The 24,428-nt window shown below is 39.8% G+C and overlaps 1 protein-coding gene across 2 annotated transcripts in view; it reads left to right on the top strand.

The window, feature by feature from the left end:
• The window catches only part of Slc4a4 (solute carrier family 4 member 4), a 319,163-nt gene that overhangs the window by 222,639 nt on the left and 72,096 nt on the right, over positions 1 to 24,428 (top strand). For both annotated transcript variants that reach the window (XM_036200218.1, XM_036200219.1), the window contains exons 13-14: positions 14,097 to 14,230; positions 21,206 to 21,477. In XM_036200218.1, the coding sequence (XP_036056111.1) occupies positions 14,097 to 14,230; positions 21,206 to 21,477 (406 nt within the window). The remainder of the gene's footprint in view (positions 1 to 14,096; positions 14,231 to 21,205; positions 21,478 to 24,428) is intronic.

Genomic DNA, 24,428 nt, shown 5'->3' with positions numbered 1-24,428 from the left:
GAAATCTGTGGCATTTAAAACATGTATTCATGAGGGCTTCAGCTGTTTACTAGCCTGGCCCCTCCTCTTTAGTATATCAATGTATGGTTTACTACTAAACACTTACCATATTTACTGGCTCTTCCTTTGCTTTTTCATTATTCTTGAGAATTTCAGAAGTGCATGTACTATATTTAGACTATATTCATCCTTTCTTCCCCCTCAGCTCCTCCCAGATTGACTGCTCCTATCCACTCCCCCCGCCCCCACCCGCCGTCATGACCTCTATTGAAAGTAACCCTCTAAATGCAGTTTGTGTTGTCCGGAACAGATACTCAGAGGTGTGAGGCCAGCCAGTGAAGCAACGGTTGGCCTATCAGGGGTCACTTCCTTAAACACAATTGATTCTCCCTACCCCGGAAGCCATACACTATCAATAACTCCTCAGATGGAGGCTCTGGAGCCATCCTGTCTCCATGCTAGCCTGTTGAATGGTTTGGCCTAACACAAGTAGTTAGGAGGCAACCACAGCCACTGTGGGTTCCTAAGTTCAGTAGTCCTGCCATTTTCTGAGGGCTCCATTTTACCCCAGGTCTTCAACCTCTGGCTGAGAGTCTTTCTTCCCCTCTTCTTGGATGATTCTTAAGCCTTTCAAGGAAAGGACATATATTGATAAAGCATTAATGACTTGAGCACTCCATAGAGACTCATTCTCTATACATTGACCTGTTGTTTCTGTGTTAATTACTGCCCATGGAACAAGGCAACTTCTCTAATGATGTTTGAGGGTTGCACTATCTGGTTTTGAGAAGATGTTTAAGAATAAAACAGACTTTTGTTAGGAGATACAGAGGTCTACTTGTGCTGAAACATCTTAAAGAGTTGTTTTGGTTTGGTTTTTTTTTGGACATTCTTCACATTGAAAGGGTAGTGTAATACTTCCTATGTGGAAATTTAATGCTTCTTTTGAAATATGATCTTTACAATCTTGTGAGATTTAGCTTTAAGTTTTTTTGTGGGGGTACGCTGAGGATTGAACTCGGGGTCTTGGGCATCCTGAGTATCCTAGTTAGGACTTCTATTGCTGTGATGAAACAGCATGACCAAAGAAACTTGGGGAGGAAAGGGTTTATTTGGTTTACACTGCCACATCCTTGTGTTCATCATTGGAGGAAGTCAGGACAGGAACTCAAACAAGGCTGTTACCTGGTGACAGGCAGGAGCTGATGCAGAGGCCGTGGAAGACTGTTGCTTACTGGCTTGCTCCCTCTGGCTTGATCAGCCTGCATTCTTACAGAACCTGGGGCCACCATCCCATGGATGGCCTATGAGCTCACCAGCAGCCAGCTCTTATGAAGGCATTTTCTTACTTGAGGTTTCCTCCTCTCAGATGATGTTAGCTGTGACAATTTGACATCAAACTGCCCAGTACACTGGGCAAGTACTCTGCCACTGAGCCACATCTTCATCCCAGACTTACCTTTAGAACGTAGCATCTAAGAGCAAGGGGGTTTATCCAAGTGTGTTTTGGTAACTTTTGGATGATTCAGTTTCTATTTGAGTGAGTTCTTGGGATAGTAGACTTTGTTGTGTAGTAAAAATAGACATCATGGGATTTCCCTCTGTTGTATATGATCTTGGTAATCCCTGACTGTTCTTTGGGTTCTGAAGATGTCAGAAGCATGCATGAGTTAGAGCATCAGTGTGTTAAGCACTGCCCCCAAATATTTGTCGGATATTAGCCTGGGAAGTTGGAAAGTCATAGAGACTCATGAGGACATTTTTTGGACATACTTTAATTATTTTGTTAATGGATTTTGTAACCTCTATTGATAATTTTGTTGAAACAGTGAATATAGGTGAATTTTTAAAGGTTTCTGTGAATGAAAATACTGAACAATATACTTTACTTCTTTTGCATATGAAGTCTTATCCCTTTAATACTATACTAACAAAGTCCTTCTAGATGGCTTGCAGGAGTCACAGGGGATGGCAGAAACATTAATAATGAAAGATTGATAAGGAAAATTGGTGGTTATTAATACATATTTGTTGAACTGAAAAATTAACAAATAGTTTTTGTTCTGTTTTAAGAACTAGGGAGTGAGCTGGCTTGACACATTGAAGAGTATCTCATGACTGAAAGGGTGTGTACCTTATCTTATGAATGTTTTAATTTGCTGGCAGAAGGTTTTTTGACTTGGCATTAGGACATCAAGATGTTTTGTGGATTTGGTGATATGTTTAGGTCATTTCATAGGTATATGACAAATACTAATTTATTTCTTTGCAAGTGTTTATGGAGTGCCTACCATGTGTTAGATTAGATAGAATTTTATATTCTGGAGGTAGAATGAGGTGAGTAAATTAGGTAAAAATCCTAGGCTTATGTGACTTTTATTTAAACTGTTGATAGAAGCAACATTTTTCTGTGTCTCTACAGGGTACTAGCAGTGGTATGTAATAGGTTTATTTAAGGATTCAAGTCTTCTTCCTTCATTTACCTTTCTAAACACAGGACTAAGACCTTGCAGAAAACACTAGGCAAACCTGGGTGTCTGCAGTTACAGTATCTCTTTCATAAATAAGGCAGCAGGTTAGTCTCCATAACACAAGCAGCTCCAGTGAGTAATCTGAGCACCACGTCCTTACTTTTTAAGGCAGACAGCTCAGAGATGGTTTGGATAGGGCCTTTATTGTCAGGCTACAAATAGACATGGATGCTGGGGAGAACCATGTTGTGAAAACACAGATGACTCACTGCATGAGTGTTGTCTAAGCATACTCTTCTGCCAGCTTCTATTCAGGAGTTCTGGCCTGCTTGAAGACAAGAATTTGCTTTCAATCATTAATTTCAGGGTTGATAATACCTATGTATCTATGTATTTATCATCTGTATCTCTATCTGCCTGTCTGTCTGTCTGTCTGTCTATCTATCTATCTATCTCCTTCCCTCCCTCCCTCCCTACCATCATCTGTCACCTATATAACATCTATTTATCAAATACATACGTACGTAACTTCTCTATTTATATACTTGTATATATCAATATATAATTATATATGTGTGTATGTGTATTTGTGTGTCACTAGAAAAAGATCATCTTGTAGTAACAAAGAAAATTTCTACTGGAACTACATTCAAAATAAAGTTGTGGAGGCTACAGTGGCTGCCAGTATAATTCAATTGTAATGCCAGCACAAATAGCTGCTTACATTCCCCATTGTTAGCATATATATTTTGCCAGTCAGGAAGATCTTAGAAGATGCTGGGCCTTACAAAGAGGGTATTTACAGATTTCTTATAGAGATAAATGTGGGCAATTATAGTTTATCTTGGGTTTCCTGGAGCAACTGAACTACTTAGCCAAGAGTTTGACCTTACCTTCCTGTAGAATCCAACCTCAGTCTTTGCCTGTTTCTCTTTTAGAGTATAGAGATATTTAAGTTCCTAAAGTTTGAGAATGATTGTCACTTATTCTTCTTGGTAGTTCCCATCAAGCTGATGCCCTGGTTTTCTTGCTCTATAGTAAAGAAACAGTTTTCAGCCTCACTTTTCTGAAATCTCATCCCCTTCATTACTAAACCATGATACCAGTGTCGTACTTACATTCTTGGTTACAGAGCAAGTGTATTTCTCTATTTATTTATATACTTTAATTATTCATTATTGATATATAAGTACATTTCACTAGAATTTATTGAAATTAAAGATTTTCATTCTAAGAGCTCCTATATGGAGTTGGGCCCAGTGATACAGCCCTGTGATTATAGCTACTCAAAGAGGCTGAGGCAGGAGGACTAATTTCAAGGCCTACCTGGGCAATTTAATAAGACTCTATCAAAATAAAAGTAAAATAAGAGTTGAAGAAATAGCACAGTGGTAGATCACTTGATTAGCATTGGGCAAAGCCTGATTGATGCTCAAGTAACAGTCCTATGAGGTCAATACTTCTTTGTTAACAAAGTGAGTCATTACTTAGACTTTGAGGAAGATATTAGTGTAAGGAAGACTCTCTGATGCTTTGTGGCAAGTCCCATGTGATTGGAGAACTGTTCTACAGCATACAGAAAATGTATTTTAATGTAAGCCTACACTTGATTGTGAATGACTAACTATAGTCTGGAGTGAAGATGGAGTGAAGAAAGTCATTTTAATTTTTTTCCAGGAGTAAATATAATCCTATTTTCACAAACCTTTCAGCAAAAGAATGCGGTAAGATTTTTAGCATTCTGTGAATTTTGTGATATTTATGGAGCCGAACAGAGCACATTTTAAGAGAACTTGTCTCATAATAAGGAACATTTATAGCTGGCATTGCCAAATTTGAGGCTTTATTTTAACATTCTGCTGTGCTGAGACATTTTCATCAATCTGCTAAAGTCGGAAAAGTATAATTTCCTATGTCGGTGAGAAAGGTACTTCTTTGCAATGCCTATCACGTGTAGTTTACAGCAGCAGGGTTGATGTGAATTGACAATGTACTGAGAAATGGACAGTAATTTCAGCCTGACTGTTGCTTTTTGGCACAAAAGTGCTTTTCCTGTAGCAGGAGACCCAGAAATGTGTTGATCTGTACAGTAGCACACTCTGACTTCAACATGTAGAGCAGAAATAGTCTGTGGGGATGATACAGCTTGGTATTTGGATTGGACAAAGTAAGCAAACCTGTTTAGTGACAAAGGAAGGAATCCATCTTGCTTATCTGTGATCCCGGAAAGGACCTTTAACTTTAGGAACATATTTCACAACCTAGGGAGATGCCAAGCATGCATCTTGCAAGTTTGAGGACCACAGTTAAGAACTCAAGAACTCACATCAATGCTTGGAGGGCATGCTGGACCCTCTGTAATTACAGCTCTCTAATGGCAGAGACAGGGCATCCCTAGAGCAAGCCAGCTGTCTAGAGCAGTTGAACCAGTGCAATCTGGGTATAGTTGAGAGACCCTACCTCAATGAGTAAGGTAGCAAGTTCTCAGAGAAGATTCCTGACAGCAACCTTGGGCTTCCACACACATACATACACATACGCAGACACACTCCACTGACGTGAACATACATATGTGAATGCATACCCTTCACACATATGAATGCATGCTTCTCTCACCTGAACATACATATTTCAATGCACACCCCTCCATACACAAATAAAAATGTGCTTTACAAGTTCTGAGTTAAATTTAATTGGCAGAAATAAGTCATTTGTATTTTTTTTATTAGAAAGAACTTTGTCAACGCTGTTTTGTTGGTGATCAGAAAAATTATAATCATTTGGATAAAATTGGGATTCCCAAATGATGCTAAAGTAAAATTTTATCATTTTTAGCTTATAGTTATTTTAGAAATAGCTTCTCCAAAATGACATTTTCATTATATCTTTTCATACATATTGCAAAATACGAATACATGGGTAGATAAACATATAGGAATTTATGTAAATGAGATTACACATTCATATTTTGTAACAGTTATATTTCATGGGCATTTTCTACTTTAATAGGTTCTTTAACATAATTCTAGTGGCTATCACATGATATATGCACTATAATTTATTTAATAAACATATTTTTAGTTTGTTTAGTTTTCTCTTTTATAAAGAATATGATGGTCATTAACTATATATTTATTATTTATAATTATCTCCCTAGGGTATATACCTAGCAAAAATTATTGTGCAATATGTTGATTATGATTGTTATTTATTTCAAATTATACTCATAAAGGTTCTACTGATTCATATTTCTACCAGTATTGGACAGGAGTACCCGCTTGCCCACCCCTAGTGAAACAGATTTCCCCTTAGATTCTCATTTTTGTTGTGCTGTCTGTGGAAAAGAATGGGCTGCTTTAGTTTCAGTCCACTCCTATGGTTTTAACGAGACTCATTATCTGTCCACATTTGTATTGACCGTCCTTCCTTCTCTATACACGTGTGTCCTTGCTCTGTTCTCATTTGGGGGCACTTAGTTTTTCCTCATTACTCTCTGTAGAGTAAGGATAATTTCTTTTACTTGTTAGGGAAATATTAACAAAATATTTTCTAGTGCTATGGTGTCTTTTTACTGTGTTTCCGGCTTCTTTGGCTGAAGAGATTTTAACTTTAGCAGTCAAGCCTTCCGTTGTTCATGTTTCTTGTTTGCATGATACATTGAGAGAGGCTTCCTCTCCCCCAAGGTTAGGAAAATATTTACCCACATACTTCAGTCCTTTTATGTTTTCGTTCAGTGTTTTACCCCATCTGGAATTGATTTTTGCATCATGTTAGACTGACACCGGGTGTTTCACATACATGTTTACAGCTCTTCAAAGAATGTAAGGCTGCTGCATCTTGCCCATCATTCTTTTCTAAGAGAGTTCAGACTCTCCTGCTGAAGTCCTGGACTCCTGCTTTTCTCAAACAGAGATGTAGTTTGTCTTCCTTGAGTTTCCAGTTTCTGATTGATAGCAGTGTGGCCTCAAGTTTGTGACAAAGCACACAGCAGGGAAGTGTGACCATGAGGAATGGATGCTTCCTCTGGACAGGACAAAAATCACTGTGTTATAGGAAGAAGCCACATTGTGGAATAAAAACAAAGTCTCAGTAGCCAGCTTTTCCCCCAATGCAGATGTGTGGTGTGTGTGACCATCCATTACAGCTGTAGTGAAGGAGGAAGGGAGATTGTTTGAATGGGTGTACCTCATTCTTGGGATCAAGAGAATCACCTGGGAATTGTGAAAGTTGATTCTCTAGACCTCATCTCCTTGTCATTTTCAGAGATACTGATTTAACTGCTTTGTATGGATATGAAGAATTAATATTATAACAAACAGACAGATATATACCATATGAAGAATTAGTATTGTAACAAACAGGCAAACAAATATATGCCCTCTCAGATGACTCTCATGTGACCTGGATTTGACTTCAATACTTGCATTCTTTCTTTATTTTGAAAAAAAGTTACTGATTTTTAATTTATGTGTATGAGTGTTTTTCCTGCATGTATGCATGTGCACCATGTATGTATTTGGTGTCTGCAGAGACCAGAAAAGGATGTCTCATCCACTGGAATTGGAGTTACAGAAGGTTGTGAGGCACCATGTGGGTTGTGGGAACTGAATCCAGGTCCTCTGCAAGAGCAGTTTGTGTTCTTAATGCTGAGCCACCTCTCCAACCCTACTGGTACCATTTCTTAACTTACCTTTAACAATGGGGCTTAGCTTCCGCTGAGAACCTGACATTAAAATTCACACAGGTCTCAACACTCAGGTGAAGATAGGTAGGTAGATCATGAGTTTGAATTCAGTTTAATGATACAGTGAGTTCAAAGTCAGCCTGAGCTACAAATCAAGACCCTTTTGCAAACAAACAATCCAAAGCAATAAAACTTGCAGTTGAGCTGGATTTGCCTTACTGTTTCTAGTGGCATCAGCTGCCTTGTTTTTTCTTGGCTAAACTTCAGATTCAAAGACTCATCTACATAAATTTAATTTTATTATTCAGCAAGCTGTACACTTCATGTAAATCATCCCAAACATGAACTAAATTTTCTCTCTTTATGAGTAGAAATAAAAACATTTTTAAAGTTTGTCATATCACAGTAATATTGGTGAATGCACTGCCATTTAATGCCACAGAAATATTTTATTTTCTAAGTTCTAGTAGTTTGCAGATTGTCTAAGAAGTAGAAAATCTGGTGTTTTACTTAGCCTTTCTGTTGTTTTCCCCCTTTTTCTTACTGCTGCCAACCAAGCTCTCCTGTACAGGGTAACAGTTATTAACCCAAACAACAATATGATATTGAGTCACAACAGTTATTTTATGGTGTTAAGTGTCAGGGGGCCAGCCCTGACCTGTTGAAGGGTTCTTGAATGGAAGAGTGAGGAATTGATAAGTAATATGAATAAATATAGACTTAGACGAAGAAAAAGACAGAGACACAGGATAGCTTCGGGAGGACCCTGGGTCAGTACCACAGGATGCCCCAAGTTTATTCATTATGGGCTTTTTATACACCAGCAAGGGGAGGGGCAAAAGACCTCCCCCTTCCAAAGTTAAGGTATAAAAGTACCAGCAAGTGTAGACCCTTCAAAAGGTATAAAAGTACCAGCAAGTATAGACCCTTCAAAACACCTGGTAACCACGCCTTTGACCCAATTATCCCTTTATGCAGCCCTGCTGGGCAAAGCAAGCTCAGACTTTCTGACCTTGAGTAAGGCCTTACTGGGGAGGCTCTGTGGGCCCCCACAGTTACATGAAGATAAATTGCAATGAGGTTGAAGGGTATCTATCTTTAATGTCTAATGTCCACTTCTCATGAGTGTGCTTGCTTTACCTTGATTGCTGTGGGGTGATGCCACTGACAGTTCTTGTCCCAGCTAGCTTAAAATCTTGAAATGCTGATATGTCAACTGTAGGTGCATTATAACGTTTCTAGACACTCCCTCCTATGGTTTAAATTTCTGTATGATCAGTTTTGAAGTTTTGAGACTTGTTCTACTTTTCCTGGCTTTTTTGAAAAACGGGATATCTTGGGTTGAATTTCATACTCCCATGCAAGCAGAGAAATTGTCACAAATTGTTTGGTGTATGGGTTTTGATTTCAGCCCTGTTAGACTATTTTGTTTTGTTTATAAGCATCAATTTTAATGGAAAGAAACAACTCTTGGGGCCATAATGTTGCCCCCAAGCCTTCTATATTTTAATGCAGAGTTCAGGAGGCCCCGCCCCCTTCTCACTGAGGACTAATCTTCCTCTTTTCATGCCACTCCTTGCAGCTTTCCACCTTCTTCCTGTTTTGAAGGAAAAAGAAATAATATTCCTGGGTGGGATGAAGGAGATGAAAGGCATGAGGGAAGAGACCTAATAGTGCATCTCTACTTTGTGTTCTACTGTGTTCCTTTTCATTTAATCCAGCAGTTCTCAACCTGTGGGTCATGACCCCTTTGGGGGTTGCATATCAGATATCCTGTATATCAGATATTTACATTACAATTCATAACAATAGCAAAATGACAGTTATGAAGTAGCAAAAAAATAATGTTACGGTTAGGGGGTCAGCACAACATGAGGAATTGTATTAAAGGGTTGCAGCATTAGGAAGGTTGAGAGTCAGTGGTCTAATCCAAGTAATTACCAGTGAGATAGCCATAGGCTTGACAGAAGAGATGCTTGGATCTAAGGTAACTGATGGAGTTGGCCTAAGTTCACATAGTTATGTCTGCAAGGTTTACACTAGTGTTGAGCCAGCTGGCTGAGATCTCAGAGGTCACCTAGTCCAACTTCTTTATCTTGTATGCATATAAGCATGTTGCCTATGAGAGGTTGCTGTTATTGGAAGAGAGCTGTCAACCATCAGACGCTATGCTAAGCCTGTTCCATATAACGTCTGATCTAATATGCAGATTAGAGATTACATTGGGGACATGATGTAGCCCATAACTCATTCCGAGACTGTGACGCCACAGCCCATTTCTCTACTATGTCACCATTTATTTTATTACTTGAAAGAAGTGAAGTGACATTTTGAAGATCATCGGGTCTCTTGTGGCAGAACAGTCTAGACTTTGGATTTCCTGAGTGCTGGCTGTCTGCTTTTCCTACTGTTCCCGACTAGGCACCCTCTGACAGCAGTGGAATAAGGTGAATGGCCAACCACAAGTGCCAGGGCAAATTCTGTGGCCCTGACGCCGCCACACCCCTGAGCCCAGCCAACTGCATCTCCGTGAAGTGCTGGGAAATTCGTTCCTTCTAGAAGTTAGATGTAGAAATGGCTTCAAGACTCATGGCTGTTGACAAGACACAAGTCAATGCAGTTTTCTTTTAAAATCAAATATTAGTGAACACTGGATGTGATAAATCAGAAAAGATGTTTATGACACTTTGTTTTGTAAGTTGCATTAGACTCTAGTTACAGTTAAAGTTATTCATTGCCTGAGATTATTTTTAAAAAAATGTCTGTGTTGTGAAGAGGAACATGTCAAAATGTGGTGAAAATAGTTCTTTTCTTAGAGATGGTGGAAGCATCTCTCAGTTTTAAGCAGGTTTCCAGTGCCGTGTATATAATGAATCACCTGCCTCTGCTTGAGAATTGTCAGCCACAGAACGGAAAACTAGCATTTACGACAGGATCAAGTACCGAAATAAAAATAATCTGCCTTTGAATCATCACATGGCTTCCATAAATCACAGTGTTTTCTGCAAGAAATTGGTTGCTATCTTTACTGAATGAGCAGCGAGGAGGGCTCTTGACCTTTGATAAGGAGACCTAGGGTGTCATCTGGCAAGTCTTCCGTTCCTTCAGCACTTGCTGAGAACCTGCAAAGCACGTGGTGGAGGAATGGAGGACAGCACCATGGGAGGAGAAACAGGAGGTGCGGGAAGACCTTGTTCCAGCCCTTACAGAGATTAATGGCTATGCCAAGCCACGGGTCCTGAATCTCAAGTTCCTGCTTTCCGAATTTACACCCTCCCTTACACCCAGTCGGAGCTGTGTTTCGATCCTATGCTAAGGGTAAGACATAGGGATTCTTGTGTATGATGATGGAGAATGATGCACGGTCTCTTTGCTTATTACATGTACTCAGACTGTCTTATAAATAAGACATCTAAATAGCTTATCTGGTAAAACGAAGCATTCAAATCCTTAACTTTCAGGTAAGCTATAAAAAATACAGATAAAATTGTAAAAACAATAACAAACCAAAACCCTCTCTTTATGCACAGGAGGTGGGAATTTTCGTATTTACGAAACCCAAGCTCAAGGCATACCTTTAATATCAGAAAAAGTGGTGTGTGGTTAGATGAGCACACACATCTAAAATTTCTCGTCCACAGTGCACTCACATTTAACTCATCTGAATGTCACTGCGTCAACAGTCAAGAAATCAAGAAGACAATGCTATTTGAGGCCACAAGGGGACCCCTTTCTGTCTTGTCTGTCGAAATGCATCTTGGTTCTGTTTTCTGTTGTTTTACTTCCTGCTTGAATTGTGTTCTGTGAGGAAGAATTAGCTGGGGTGGATAAATAATGAGTGACACCTTTCAAGCTGCTCATTGGCGCTTACATGTCTAAGTGGGGTTCTCTTTGAGCCCCTCCTACTAGATTCAGACTGCACTCCCCATGCACAGGGCCTGTCTGAGCCATACCAGAGTGGGCTTACTGGATGTGAGAAGAGCCTATCTATTTACTTGCCAGTTCTTATCTTTTGGCCACCTCATCCCAACTCCATTTCTTTCCAATGCTACTCTGAAGGATTGTCATGTGCTTCTGATTCAAATCCCAACCTTGAGAAAGGGGCACTTTCTACTGCTAATGTCACTTCAAGGACAGTGTTGGTGGCTCTAAAGCTGTATACAAGTTTTTTTCAATTGCCATGTGTTCTAGATAGTGGGTAGGGATGGAACTAATTTTCTTTACTTTTGGGGGGAGCAGGGCATGAGTTCTCATTAAGCAGCCCTGGCCTGGAATTTGCTATGTAGACCAGGTCAGCCTTGAACTCACAGAGATCCACCTGCCTCTGACCCTGGATTGTTACGATTAGCACTATGCCTGGCCAGGGATAGAACTTAATGTATTTTCTGTAAATTGATTTTTAAAGTCAATTTTTTCATAGTTATTTCCTGTGTGAAATATTTTCTTTGAAAAAAAAGTGGCTGGGTGGTGGTGGCGCACGCCTTTAATCCCAGTGCTCGGGAGGTAGAGGCAGGTGGATCTCTGTGAGTTTGAGGCCAGCCTGGTCTACAGAGTGAGACCCAGGACAGGCATCAAAACTACACAGAGAAACCTTGTCTCAAAACAAAACAACAAGCAAACAAACAAACAAACAAAAAGAAAATAAAAAGTGAGTGAAAATCTTCCAGAAAAGATTTGAGATAGTGAAAGAGGTGACCTGTTGAGGATGACAGGCAGTTAGGCTCATATCTGAAGGGCATCTCAGAATCCCAAGAAATCTGCTTTGTCCCAGTCAAGGATGATTGAGTTAAGAAGTCTGCTTTATGTAATATAAATCACCCTTCCAAGAGTAGGTGATGTACTATTTATGGAAGAAGGGCTCTCATATATATATAAAATTTAAAAAATTAAAATATAATCACATCATCTTCCCTCTCCTTTCCTCCATCCAGCCTCTCCCATGTGCCCCCATGCTGCCTCATATTCATAGCCTCTTTTTCTTTAATTGTTGATACACACACACTCTTAAATACATAAATACGCCGGGCAGTGGTGGTACACGCCTTTAATCCCAGCACTCGGGATGCATAGCAAGGCAGATCTCTGTGAGTTCGAGGCCAGCCTGGGCTACCAAGTGAGTTCCAAGAAAGGCGCAAACCTACACAGAGAAACCCTGTCTCGAAACAAACAAACAAACAAACAAAAAACAACAACAAAAAAACATAAATAGAACCTGCTCAGTCTGTGTAATGTTACTTGTGTATATATGATATTTCAGGGATGACTACTTTGTATTGTATAACCAAATGTGGGGCTTTTCCCCCAGGGAAGGCTATTTCTCCTGGTCTGAGAATTCCTTAGTTGCTTGTATTTTTGTCTAAATGTGAGGGCCCTTTTAAATATCCCCCTAATGTTTTACTATACACATAAACATATAAAGATAACACCTTACTCTACTATGTTAATCAATCTACCCCTGAGTATGTTATTGTACCTTTTAAAGGTATAAACTCCCTTTATTCATTTGTAAAAGCTTTTTAGATTTGGATATTCAGATACATAGCATTGTGTGTGTGATAATTTGTCACCTTTTACATTGTAAAACTGTCCCTTGATGGCCAGCAAGATGGCTCAGTAGAGAAAGACAGTTGCTGCCAACCCTGATTGTCTGGGTTTAATTCCTGAAATCTGTAAGGTGAAAGGAGAGAGCCAGCTCCTGCCACCTGTGCATCTCACACACAGCTAAATAAAGTAAATGTGATAGAAATTATGAAACTATCTCTTGACTAAATCTTATTTTATGTTTACAAAAATACCCATGAGTTTATGCTACTCTGTCTTCTACAACAGTAAAAATAATAATTATCAATACTGCTGGTCCTTAATGACATGATTAAGGAAGGTCATTTTGTGACTTAGTGATTCTTACAGGTATTGCTTCTTCTTGTGCTAAGGGAAGACAATGGGTTGGTGTCCAGAGATGTGAACAAAAGCTTTAGCTACTTATGTCTCTGGACATTTACTTTCTGTAACAAGAAAGTCCCCTGAAGTTTTTGTGCAGTTTGTATTGGAAAATGCATGAACATGTTATGTGAATTATTATTGTTTATTATTATTGTTGTTGTTTTTACAATTGGTGGCTTAAATATTGCTAATGGCTAGCAGAGAGCTATTGGCAGTTGATGGTTGGTGGAGGGAAAATGTCAGTATTCTTCTGGGGTGTGACCTCTCCTAGGTTGCTTGTGTTCCAGTGGACGGCCCTTTACTCACACACACATGTACAGCACTTACTGGACACAGTGGGTTATGAAGAAAGAAAAGAGGGGGACATTAAGTTGGGGGTGCATATGGAAGGTAGTGTCTAGGAGTGATTTTGTATGGTGGACAGGAGTAGATATGATCAAATGCATTGTATACATGTGTGAAATTAAAAACTAGATAAAATAATTTTTAAAATTGCATCACTATTTTCGTCCCCTTTGTTCTCATCTCCCCTTCCAATCTTGTGTTAGAAAAAAGATTTTGTGTTAAAATTAAAGCTACTCAGAAGTACCTACTATGTGCAAGGTATAATTATACTAACACATTAAAGAACCATAAAGAGAAAAATAGATAAAAACAAAAACTATTTTAAAATCAGTTCCTCTGTTTGGTGGGTTTACAGAATATGATTTTTATTGACCAGACCTTCAATACATTTTTAAGTGACAATCAGAGATGACGTTGCCTCCTATGTACCAGTCAGCGCAGTCATTGTAGGTTTTCAGAACAATCAACCTTTAGAATAGGGAAGAGTAATTTAATGTACGTGAAGAACTGTGGTGGTATTTCTTATTAGATAAACCTTTGTTCTTGTTTTGTTTGCTAGGGGGCTTTATTTTTCAGCTGACATCACAAGCAGAAAGATAAGAAGTGTGTTTGGTTTTTGCTCTGCTTTACCAACTGAATGTTCTTTCTTTTAGGGTGTTTTGGAGAGTTTCCTGGGTACCGCTGTCTCTGGAGCCATCTTTTGTCTTTTTGCTGGCCAACCGCTCACCATTTTGAGCAGCACAGGACCTGTCTTGGTGTTTGAGAGGCTTCTGTTTAATTTCAGCAAGTATGTATATGTCTGTCTGTCTGTCTGTCTGTCTGTCTTCTTATTTGATCTTCTGTGTTGTTCCATCTGGATAAAGCACAGAATAGCAATGAAATAGATCCAAATACCCGCCAAAATACTAGAGTGATAAGATTTGGAAGTGAAAAGTGCCATCATGATTAAGTTGTCCAGGGCTTAGTTGACAGTAGCTTCCAGAGGCCCATCTGTTGTACTTTCTGTTCATTCCTTCCCCAGGAATTCTCTTCCCTCCCAATTGCTTGTTTCCTTCCTGAGGGCTCATTCCCAGGGATTTCAAGCCCCAGATTCCTTTGCCCTCTAGGGCTTCCTGCTGGTTTAGATAATGAAGAGAGAGCTGGGTTTCAGTATGTCACTTTCTCCCATCATTCCCTGTGTTCAGCACAGCAGCCTGGCTTGCTTCCTGACACTAGGCCCTGTCAGGTGGCCTGTCTAGCCTAGTTTTAGCTCACCAGGCTCTTGTAACTCCACTCTTTGTGTGACCTTTACAAGCCTAAGGTTGATAATGGCTTCCTGCTCTACTCAGCTCAGAGTGCCTCCACATTGGCCATTTTAGGGGGAGGGAGAGTTTCGCTTTGTAAACAGCCTGTTTATTTTGTTTTCCTTGGATCCCACTTTTAAAAAAAATGCCTTTTTCTGCCACGATACTGAAACAGCGAGGGAACCAAATGACTTGTGCCAGGTCACGTGGTTCGTTAATGAAAGAAACTGAATGTTCTTAGTTCATGGTTCCTAACTCCAGTTCCTGTGTTCTTCACTCTAGATAGAGCTTCCAGTACTCAGATAAAGAACAGCACACCAATACTTTCTTTTAGAAATTAATGGGTCATTTTAAATAGAAGGGTATTGGTGAAATTATTAAGGCCACTCCACGTAGTTAAAAGGGAGGTTTATTTTGTGGGGTAACTTACAAGTGAAGGGGTAGGTTGCAGGGTCTGGAAAAGGTATAGCGCAGTCCGGCGGTGTTCTCTGGAGAACTCTGCTCGGTCTACCTCTAGCATCCAGTGTCCCAGAACCAAGAGAGACCTCTCCTCTCTATCTTGGGTCTTCCGCTTCCTCCTCTGCCCCGCCTTGTGGGCGTGACCATTACCGAAGCCTCAATGGGGGTTGGAACTTCCAGGCCAATGCTGGGATGGCTATCCACTACAGAAGGGATACTAAGAGAAGTGTCAATTATTTATTTTAGTTTGTGAGTAAATTCAAAGTAAAATTGGGTCTTCTCTCTTCCTGCTGTACCTGGTATATTTCTAAGACAGACTTGCCTTTACTGGATTACCTTAATCCTCAGATGTCGGAGTCTTAGTCGTGGGAGTATTCCTTTGTAGAATGTCCGTGTTTTGTATTATGATGTGTTACAGGATTTTAATTTTAGAATAGCCAGCATCTGCACAGCACCTGTATTAGTTACTTTCCTGTTGCTGTTCTAGGATGCAATTTAGGGGAGAAAGGGTTTGTGTTGGCTTACAGTTCAGAGAGGATACAGCCCATCACAGACAAGAAAAGCATGGCAAAAGAAGTATGAGGAGCACCTGGCTTTCAGGAAGCAGAGAGAGACTAGGAAATGGGGTCAGGCTATACAAACTCAAAACGCACCTCCAGGGTTATACTTCCTCCAAGAGGGTTCCACCTCCTACAGCTTCCACAACTTTCCCAAACTGTGCTACCAGCATCAAGTGTATAAACTCACAGCCCCAAGGAGTATATTTCATATCAGACCAAACCATAGCAGCACTCATGCAGTTAAAGACTCTCACATAACTTTTGAAACTGTATGTGCCATTGAAAAGTACCATAAGTTACATGAGACAAGTGAGGGTTTGAAACCTTAAAAACAAAAAATCTGGGTGGATAAAACCAGCAAAAGCCTTCTGAGCATTTGGAGTTGCAATATTTAAATAAAATGGTGAGTTTTCTGTAGATCGTTATTACAGATTTTTCCTCCACCATAATTCTGAGGACATGGAAAGAATTTTATTCATGTCAGTTTACAGAGAGAGTCAAACAGCTTTTATATGTTTAAGAAAACATTTTGTGAGACAAGAAAGGCTTCATGGGAAGATTAAACAAGCATGCACTATAAACAGGAACAAACAGGCAGAACCTCACAGAGAGATTTATTGGATGAAATGTGATCAGAGTCTGAATCTACAGAAACTGTTTGTGTCTTGGTTTGTTTTAAACTGTTGTAGGCTACAGAGTATTTCCTTCCACCAAGTGAGTCCCTTTCTCACTTCCCCTTCTGTTTCATCATAATTGGTACTGTGACATAGTTTCAAGCAATTCATTTGAAAACAGTTGTAAAGCAACGAGAAACATTGAAAGTCAGTGTTTCCCATTATGTGACAAATGGTCCTTTTATTTAGGACACTGTGAATTCATTCCTTTGCTTCTGTTGGAGCAGCAATGCCAGTATTTCCTTGTGGCTCACTATGTCCCCAAGCCAGATTGACCCGCTGTCAGGCTTAGGGACTGAGCTGCTCTGTGAAAAAAAGCTCCCCAGTGTGTCTTGGAAGTTCTGTAATACAGTCTCCACCTGGCCACTCACTTTCCTTTACACTACACTGAAGAATCAACATGGCTGTTCAGTTAAGCAGCTCTTAGTGCACTTTGCCCAGTTCTTCCCCAACATTATTTTCTCTTTCAGGAAAGTAGGTGAATCCTTGTTTGGCAGGAGCAGGGGTAGTTATTACCGATTACCACCTGATATGCTTCAAAGAGTCTCATCTTCTGTTTCTTCTTGAAACTTGAAGCCTGGCGGGTTCTTAACAGTGGCGTTGATTTAGTTAGTGATCTTATTTTTGTCGTTCTCCCTGAACTACCTTGGCAGTTTGGAAGTCTCTTAGAATAGCTAGCTGGGTGTATTCTGTTTAGAGTCTAAAATTTAAACTCGTAGGTGCATTTTTTTTCCCCTTTGTGTCCAAACTCATGATGTTTTAATTGCTAACAATTACTGGATTTGTTTCTTACCCTCTTGCAAACATCAACTCTGTAACAACCTCGAGCATTCTTGGAACAAATCTGGAGTGCTTTAGTCTTCAGCCTGGGCATGGTAGTGCACGCCTACAGGTTCAGCCTGTGGGAGTCTGAGGCAGGGTTGCCGGGACTTTAAAGCCAGCATGGGTTATATATTGAATTCCGGGCAAGCCTGAACTATTGAGTGAACCTCTTTCTCAAAGACAAAACATAGAACCAAACAAACAAGCCGGGCGGTGGTGGCGGACGCCTGTAATCCCAGCACTCGGGAGGCAGAGGCAGGTGGATCTCTGTGAGTTCCAGGCCAGCCTGAACTATTGAGTGAACCTCTTTCTCAAAGACAAAACATAGAACCACACAAACAATAGAAGATTCTTCTAGTTTTCATCTTCTTAGGGTAGCAAAGTTAGGTAGTTGTTTTAAACTTTAAGAAAAATGTCTGTTGGCTCAAACGGTAGTAAAATGTTTCCTTACTCTTGTTCAGGCACTGACTCACATGATACGGTGAATTATCTCACTTCTTAGGGCATTTTTCCCCCTGCGGTATGCTTATCTCCATAGACATGCATTCAGTAGTATGGAGGTAGATACACATAGAACTGGAGGAGAAGAAGGTAAAGCTGTTGTTGGTCTGTCTCTGAAGATCTATAAAACATAACTTCATATTAAAGTGTTCATAATTTCCATTTTTTCTCTGTTCTACTTTTTGCCTTATGAGATGAGCCCTATCCACATTCACCAAAAGTCCATGAATTTAAATGTTAATCTTTCTAGAAACAGACTTGTAGAAACACACAATGTTTGACCACATATGTGAGCACCCTATATCTCAGTCTAGTTGACATAAAATTAACTATAACAGTGTCTGAGAAACTGTAAAATGTAACATTCCCTAGTTCTATGTGATAACTCACAAGCCACTGTTAGTCACCTTCTTAAGACATAAGCTACAGATATGCTTTCCTTCATCTATTATGAATGTATTAGGAAGTTTTGTTTTTTTTTTATGAGCAAAGTATTGTTCTAAGCAGAGGATTAGAATTCTGCTCTATGAGCAGTGGGAAGTCACTATAAGGCTTTCAGCTGAGGTATATGATTAGCACTTAGATCGTTTTAGCTCTAGTGTGGAAGATAGCTTTGAGCAAGGCAAGCATAGATATCAGTAAATGAATCAGTTCAGAGGTTTTTATCAGGCAAAGTTCTAGCTGCTCAAACTGAGATGATGGTAGGGAATGAGGCGACAGGCTGTCTTTAGGAAAGTGTTAAAACAGTGGCTAGCAGTTATCAGAAACCTGTTGTTGAGAAGCAGTTCAGAAGAATGTCAAGTATGCATGAGCCATGGTTCTTATCTCCTTTCTCATCACAGATTACTGTAGGCGGACTTTTCTGTCCTGCCAGCTGCTCTTTAAATACCACACAGAGACTTAATATTAATTGTAAATGCTTGGCCTATAGCTTTGGCTTGTTTTTAGCTAGCTCTTATAACTTAAATTAACCCATTTCTATTAATCTGTATGTTGCCCTGAGGTTTGTTTAACTCATGTATGTACTTCCCATTCCAATCTCTTTGCATCACATGGCATCTCCTCAGACTTCTCCTTCTTCTTCCCAACATTCTCCTAGTCTGGTTCTCCCACTTAACCTTATCCTGCCTCCCCATTAGCCAACAGCATTTTATTTACAGTGAGAGCAATACATCTCAACAGTGTTTAGAAGGATTATTCCACAACAATAAATTATGAGTTAGTAATCTTTTAAAACATCCACTCTCTACATAATTTATAGATAATCAGTATGCAATCATAAAATGTCAGTATTTAACCCATCATTTTCTGTTGATCCTGACTTAGAAGAAATGGGAAGTTGAAGATAGTAGTAGCCTAGTTAGAGGGTGATGGCCTATTCTTTGTCTATGGAACAAACCCAGGCAGAACAAGGTAGACACACCAGTTATGGTAAAAGGATATTCTATCTGTGGGCACTCAAATGAGAAGCTGTAGTGTTTGGGTACATCATGGTAGGCCAGCCTCTCTGGATCTGAGAAGAGCCCATGTCTCTACTCCTGTCTCCTCTTGTTGGTGATGCCCCATCCATAGTGCACATTGCACACTGCCATATCTTTTTTTATTATTATATTTGTGTTTTAATTTTACACATCAGCCATGGGTTCCCCTGTCCTCCCCCCTCCCGCCACCACCCCCACCTTACCCCCAGCCCCTCCCCTCCATTCCCATCTCCTTCAGGGCCAAGACTCCCCTGGGGATTCATTTAAACCTGGTGGATTCAGTACAGGCAGGTCCTGTCCCCTCCTTCCAGACTGAGCAAAGTGTCCCTGTGTAAGCCCAAGGTTCCAAACAGCCAGCTCATGCACTAAGGACAGGTCCGGATCCCACTGCCTGGATGCCTCCCAAACAGATCAAGCTATTCAACTGTCTCACTTATCCAGAGGGCCTTGATCCAGGTGGAGCTCCAGGAGTCCAATTGTCGAGAAAGAGGAGGGACTGTAAGAGTGTGAATTGTTGAGACCAAGATCCATATATCTTTTAAACTCACTTCTGCTTCCTGACCAGACTCTCCCTACTTAGTCAAGAAAGTTTCTTCATATGTATTCTTAAACACCTTGATTTCCTTTCTGCAACTTCATTCCCTCTCAAAATTACTTACCCTTTTCCTCATGACACTACCACTTAGCATTTCATAATAGAATGGCCTTTATCATTTTGTCTCCCTTAGTAGAAGACAGTTCTGAGTTGAGTGCATAGAATGTATGAATGTCAGTGTTGTCTTCACCTGATATCAGTACTTTTAAATAGTTTTCTCTGTACACTCCACGAATACATTTAAAAAAAACATTTTTAAATTTAAGCTTATTTTTCAACAGTTTCATACATGCATTGTGGTTATAATTACCCTACCTTTTCTTATCTCCTCCCTATCTCTATGAGCTCTTTTCTTATCCCTGGAAGTTTCTTTCCAGATTGATACCCTTTTCAGTGTTTTGTGACCCAGCTAGGTCAACCAGGGTCATTTGTGTGACCATGCTTGGTATTATTCATCAAAGTCTGGTGGGTTTGCCAATGGAAAGGCAAATGAAGGCAATTGTAATTTTTGCCTTCTCCAGAAGATCACACAGATATCTTCTGTCTCCTATAGTCTCTGTGGCCTCTTTGCCACAGTACTGCTTCAGCCTTGCAGAGATGTTATAAGTATGTAGGGCTGACCAACCAATCATCACTTATTATCAGCATCTTGAGAATTCATGTGTCTCCAATTTCACTGTCATTCACTAAAAAGGGGGTGTTTTCTGATTAAAATGAGGATTGCATTTGTCTATGAACATTAATGTTTAGTAGGTATTTTTACACTGTATCTGTTTAAACAACAATACTAAGTTCCTGTCTAGGGTCTGTGACGTCCCCAGCCATGGGTATTTAGCAGATTTATAGTAACAGGCATAGGTACAGCAGGCCTCTGGTACAGCAGTCCGCCAATCCAATCAGAGAGGAATTGGTTTCCTCTGGAACAGTCAGGCCACTGATGTGCAACTTGTCTGTATTGCTTGTCAGGTTGGTATTGTGGTCCATGGGGTTCACAGCCAGGTGAGAGCATGGATACTGTTTCTTTTTCAGCAGCCTTCATAGTTAATTACCCTTTGGTTCTATAAAAGCCAGCTAGCAGGGAGAACGCTTCCACCTCAGATGTTATTTTTGTAAGAGAAAATTAGCGAGCTATACACACTAATACTAAACGTACTTTCTAAGTGCTTATCCCCACCCTAAACTTTTAGAGTAATTCCTAAAGGTAGCATAATAATATCATGAAACCAAATCCTTAAGCTTAATATTTCTTTACATGCAGTGTCTGAAAATGATCTTTTATTTCAGCAACCATTCTGTAGGCATTTTAGTGGTTTTTAGATTCTGCTTGTTTTCTGGTGGAGCAGTCAAAACACCTGTTTTGGTTTTGTTGTTTTGTTTTTCTTTCCAGGGACCATAATTTTGACTACTTGGAGTTTCGTCTTTGGATTGGCCTGTGGTCAGCCTTCATGTGTCTCATTCTGGTGGCCACTGATGCCAGCTTCCTGGTTCAGTACTTCACTCGTTTCACGGAAGAAGGTTTCTCCTCTCTGATCAGCTTCATCTTCATCTATGATGCTTTCAAGAAGATGATCAAGCTAGCAGACTACTATCCTATCAACTCTGACTTCAAAGTGGGCTACAACACCCGCTTCTCCTGCACTTGCCTGCCGCCCGACCCAGGTAAGGAAACCGTGTGTCGTGCTGGCACTCACCCTCTATGTCGGAAGATGTGAGCTCATGTTCTGTACGAACGGATCCTCCCTGGTTTTCTCTGAGGAATCATAGTACTGAGTTTGACATCTGAGGTATCTGTAGCATGTTATTCAATGAGGAAATGACATCAGGATCACTGGGACGGGAACATAGGCAGCTCAGTTCTTTGTGATTACCTCCAACAAGGAACTGGTGTGTACTTCATTCTTAGTTTTATGAGGTAATTGGGGAGGCACAGGCATGTATATAACAAGTCTAAAGAACAGAGGAACCCAATTCTCTTCATTTCTATTTCACATTTTATTGTTTCTTGATTGCTATAAAAATCTCTTATTTTAAATGATGTGTGAGTAGATTATCTTAAACTCTAAAAGAAAAAACTACCAATTCAGTTTTTATAAGTTAAACATGAAATTTAAAAAGGAAGTTAAGATTGGAGGCATATCTCTATCTAATGGATAAGTGGGACTTGTTTAACTCAGCTCTGCAGTGTTGGTAAGGAGGAGAAGTTTGGAAGGAAGGAAGGCAGCCATGTGAACATGCATACGTATATGTATGTATATATGTAATATATAATATACTAGCAGCAGATTTATATCATGAAGTCAGGAGAGATCATAGCAACATTTGAGTGAGGAATATGACTGTACATCTTAATAATTTATTATCTGTCAATCCAAACTTAAGTCATTATCAGTTTTTTTTTTAATAAAAATGTGTCCAAGTCATTACAGTATTTTTAGAATGGTTTATCATTGCTTTATAGGACATAAAGCTTATGAAAAAAGGACTCACTTTGAGGAAGTTACTCTGTATTTGCTATAATAGAGTAAGGGAGAGGTGTTTGCCTTATACAATTTAATGACAAGAGTATTAAGGATACCATGATGTACAAGTAGCTATATGTTGGTGTTCCCTAAAGTAAAAATTGATATACATTTCATGATTTTTGAGTAAGGCCTGGTGGATTGAATCCAATAGAATCCTAGGATGAGAAGCCCAGGGCATAAACGTGAAGTGTATTTATGGAATATCCACTTTCACTTCTGGATTCTGAGGCTAAACCATTTCCTATGTATGATAAAGTAAGTGTGCTTGCACTTTAGGCCAAATACAAAATGAATATGGATATAGAAGTTAAAGGATTTTTGTGCTTGTGGGAGGCTGTGTGAGATTACTCTCTGGTATGCTGGTGTGAGAACTCATCCTTACCTCCCCTGAGGTAGAGGGACAGAGACTGAGAACACTGATTTCCACCTGGGTGGTGAAGGAAGAGAGGAACACCTCATGGATCATTAGTCAGATGCTGGTGAGAACTCGGTATCTAGGTAGGACTTCACACCCACAACTTTTCCTGTCTATCTTAAGGATAATAAAAATACATTAATGTCAAACCATACCTAAGAGCAAGGCCGAGAAATATAAGATTAAGATTTCAATATTCAGATGAACATGCCTATTGCAGAGTTTTAACAGGCTTGAGGTGGTAGTGCACAAATATCCTTCAGATTAAAATGTGACTTGTGTGGGACATGGTGGTTATGCCTGTGTATATTCAGGGTTCTGTAGAGAAACAGAACTGACGTATATTCATTTCATATATATATATATATATATATATATATATATATATTCATTTTATATATGTTATATTTATTATATGCAAATAAATTATATATATTGGATTTATTATAATGGTTCAGCTAGTCCAACAATGGCTGTCTACCAATGGAGAGTCCCAGAATCCAGTAGTTGTTCAGTCCATGAAGCTGGATGCCTCAACAGGGCTTCCCTAAACACTGAAATCCCTAAGAAGAAGGCTCAGATGCCAGTGAGGGAATGAACTTGGCAATGAAATGGAGGGCAAACAGGCAAAGGGCAATAGCATCATGCTTCCATGTCCTTTATAAAGGCTGCCACCAGGAGATGTGGTCCAGATTAAATATGGATCTTTCCGCCTTAAAAGATATGGATTAAATGTGGGTCTTCCCACTTCAAATTATTTAATTAAGAAAAATCCCTCACAGGCATATCCCAGCACTTAAATTTTAATTAATTCTGAATATAGTCACGTTGACAACCAAGAATAGCCATCACATCTTGTAATCCCAGATCTCAGGAGGTTGAGACAGAAGGGTTGCCACAAGTTCAATGTCATCCTGGGTTACATAGTTCCAAGATGGCCTGGACTACAGTGTGAGAATCTGCCTCAAAATCAAAGCCCCAGATTGACTTGTAGTCATGACAGGTATTAAAATAATTACACCTGCCCCCACCCCCAAAGAAGTGCAACTATGTGAAGCTCTTCTTGGAAGAGAGAGCTTTTAAAATCTGTGGAGGCCATCAGTCTGGACTTGAGGGAAATTTGGACAGTGAAAATGCTGGATTCTGGGCCTGGGGGCATAGCTCAGTGTATTGTTGAATGCTTGCCTGGTATATGCATGGCTTTGGGTTCAATCTTTAATACTGAGAGGGAAAGAGAGCGGGGAGGGGGAGGGAGGGAGGGAGGGAGGGAAAGAAGCTCACAAGCATATTGATAATGGGATTTTGAACTTTCCATTTATTTATGTGCATATATATGTATTTATGCAAAAGTGTGTGTGGTAACTTATTACAAAAGTTTGAGTAATCATTCAGCAAGGTTTTCTAAAAGAAAATAATTACCCCTGAGCTGTTTTGTGGTTTGAGGTGTTTGTGATGCTGGGTGAGAGATTTGCCAGCACACCTGTCACACATAAAAGTTAGATCTGGTGTTGGCCCCATCCTATCCATGGCTAATGGAAGCTTTCATTCATTTCTTTTAATTGGATGCTGGCAGACAAGTTAATACAGGACTGAGGAAAGCATCACTGAGTGCGTTCAAGTTGAGAAAGAGAGACAGAGACAGATCAGCAATGAGAGACAGAGGGAGAGAGAGG

The sequence above is a fragment of the Onychomys torridus genome, chromosome 10 (genome assembly GCF_903995425.1).
Source record: "Onychomys torridus chromosome 10, mOncTor1.1, whole genome shotgun sequence".
NCBI classification, from domain to species: domain Eukaryota; kingdom Metazoa; phylum Chordata; class Mammalia; order Rodentia; family Cricetidae; genus Onychomys; species Onychomys torridus.
This window is presented reverse-complemented; position numbering and strand designations above follow the sequence as displayed.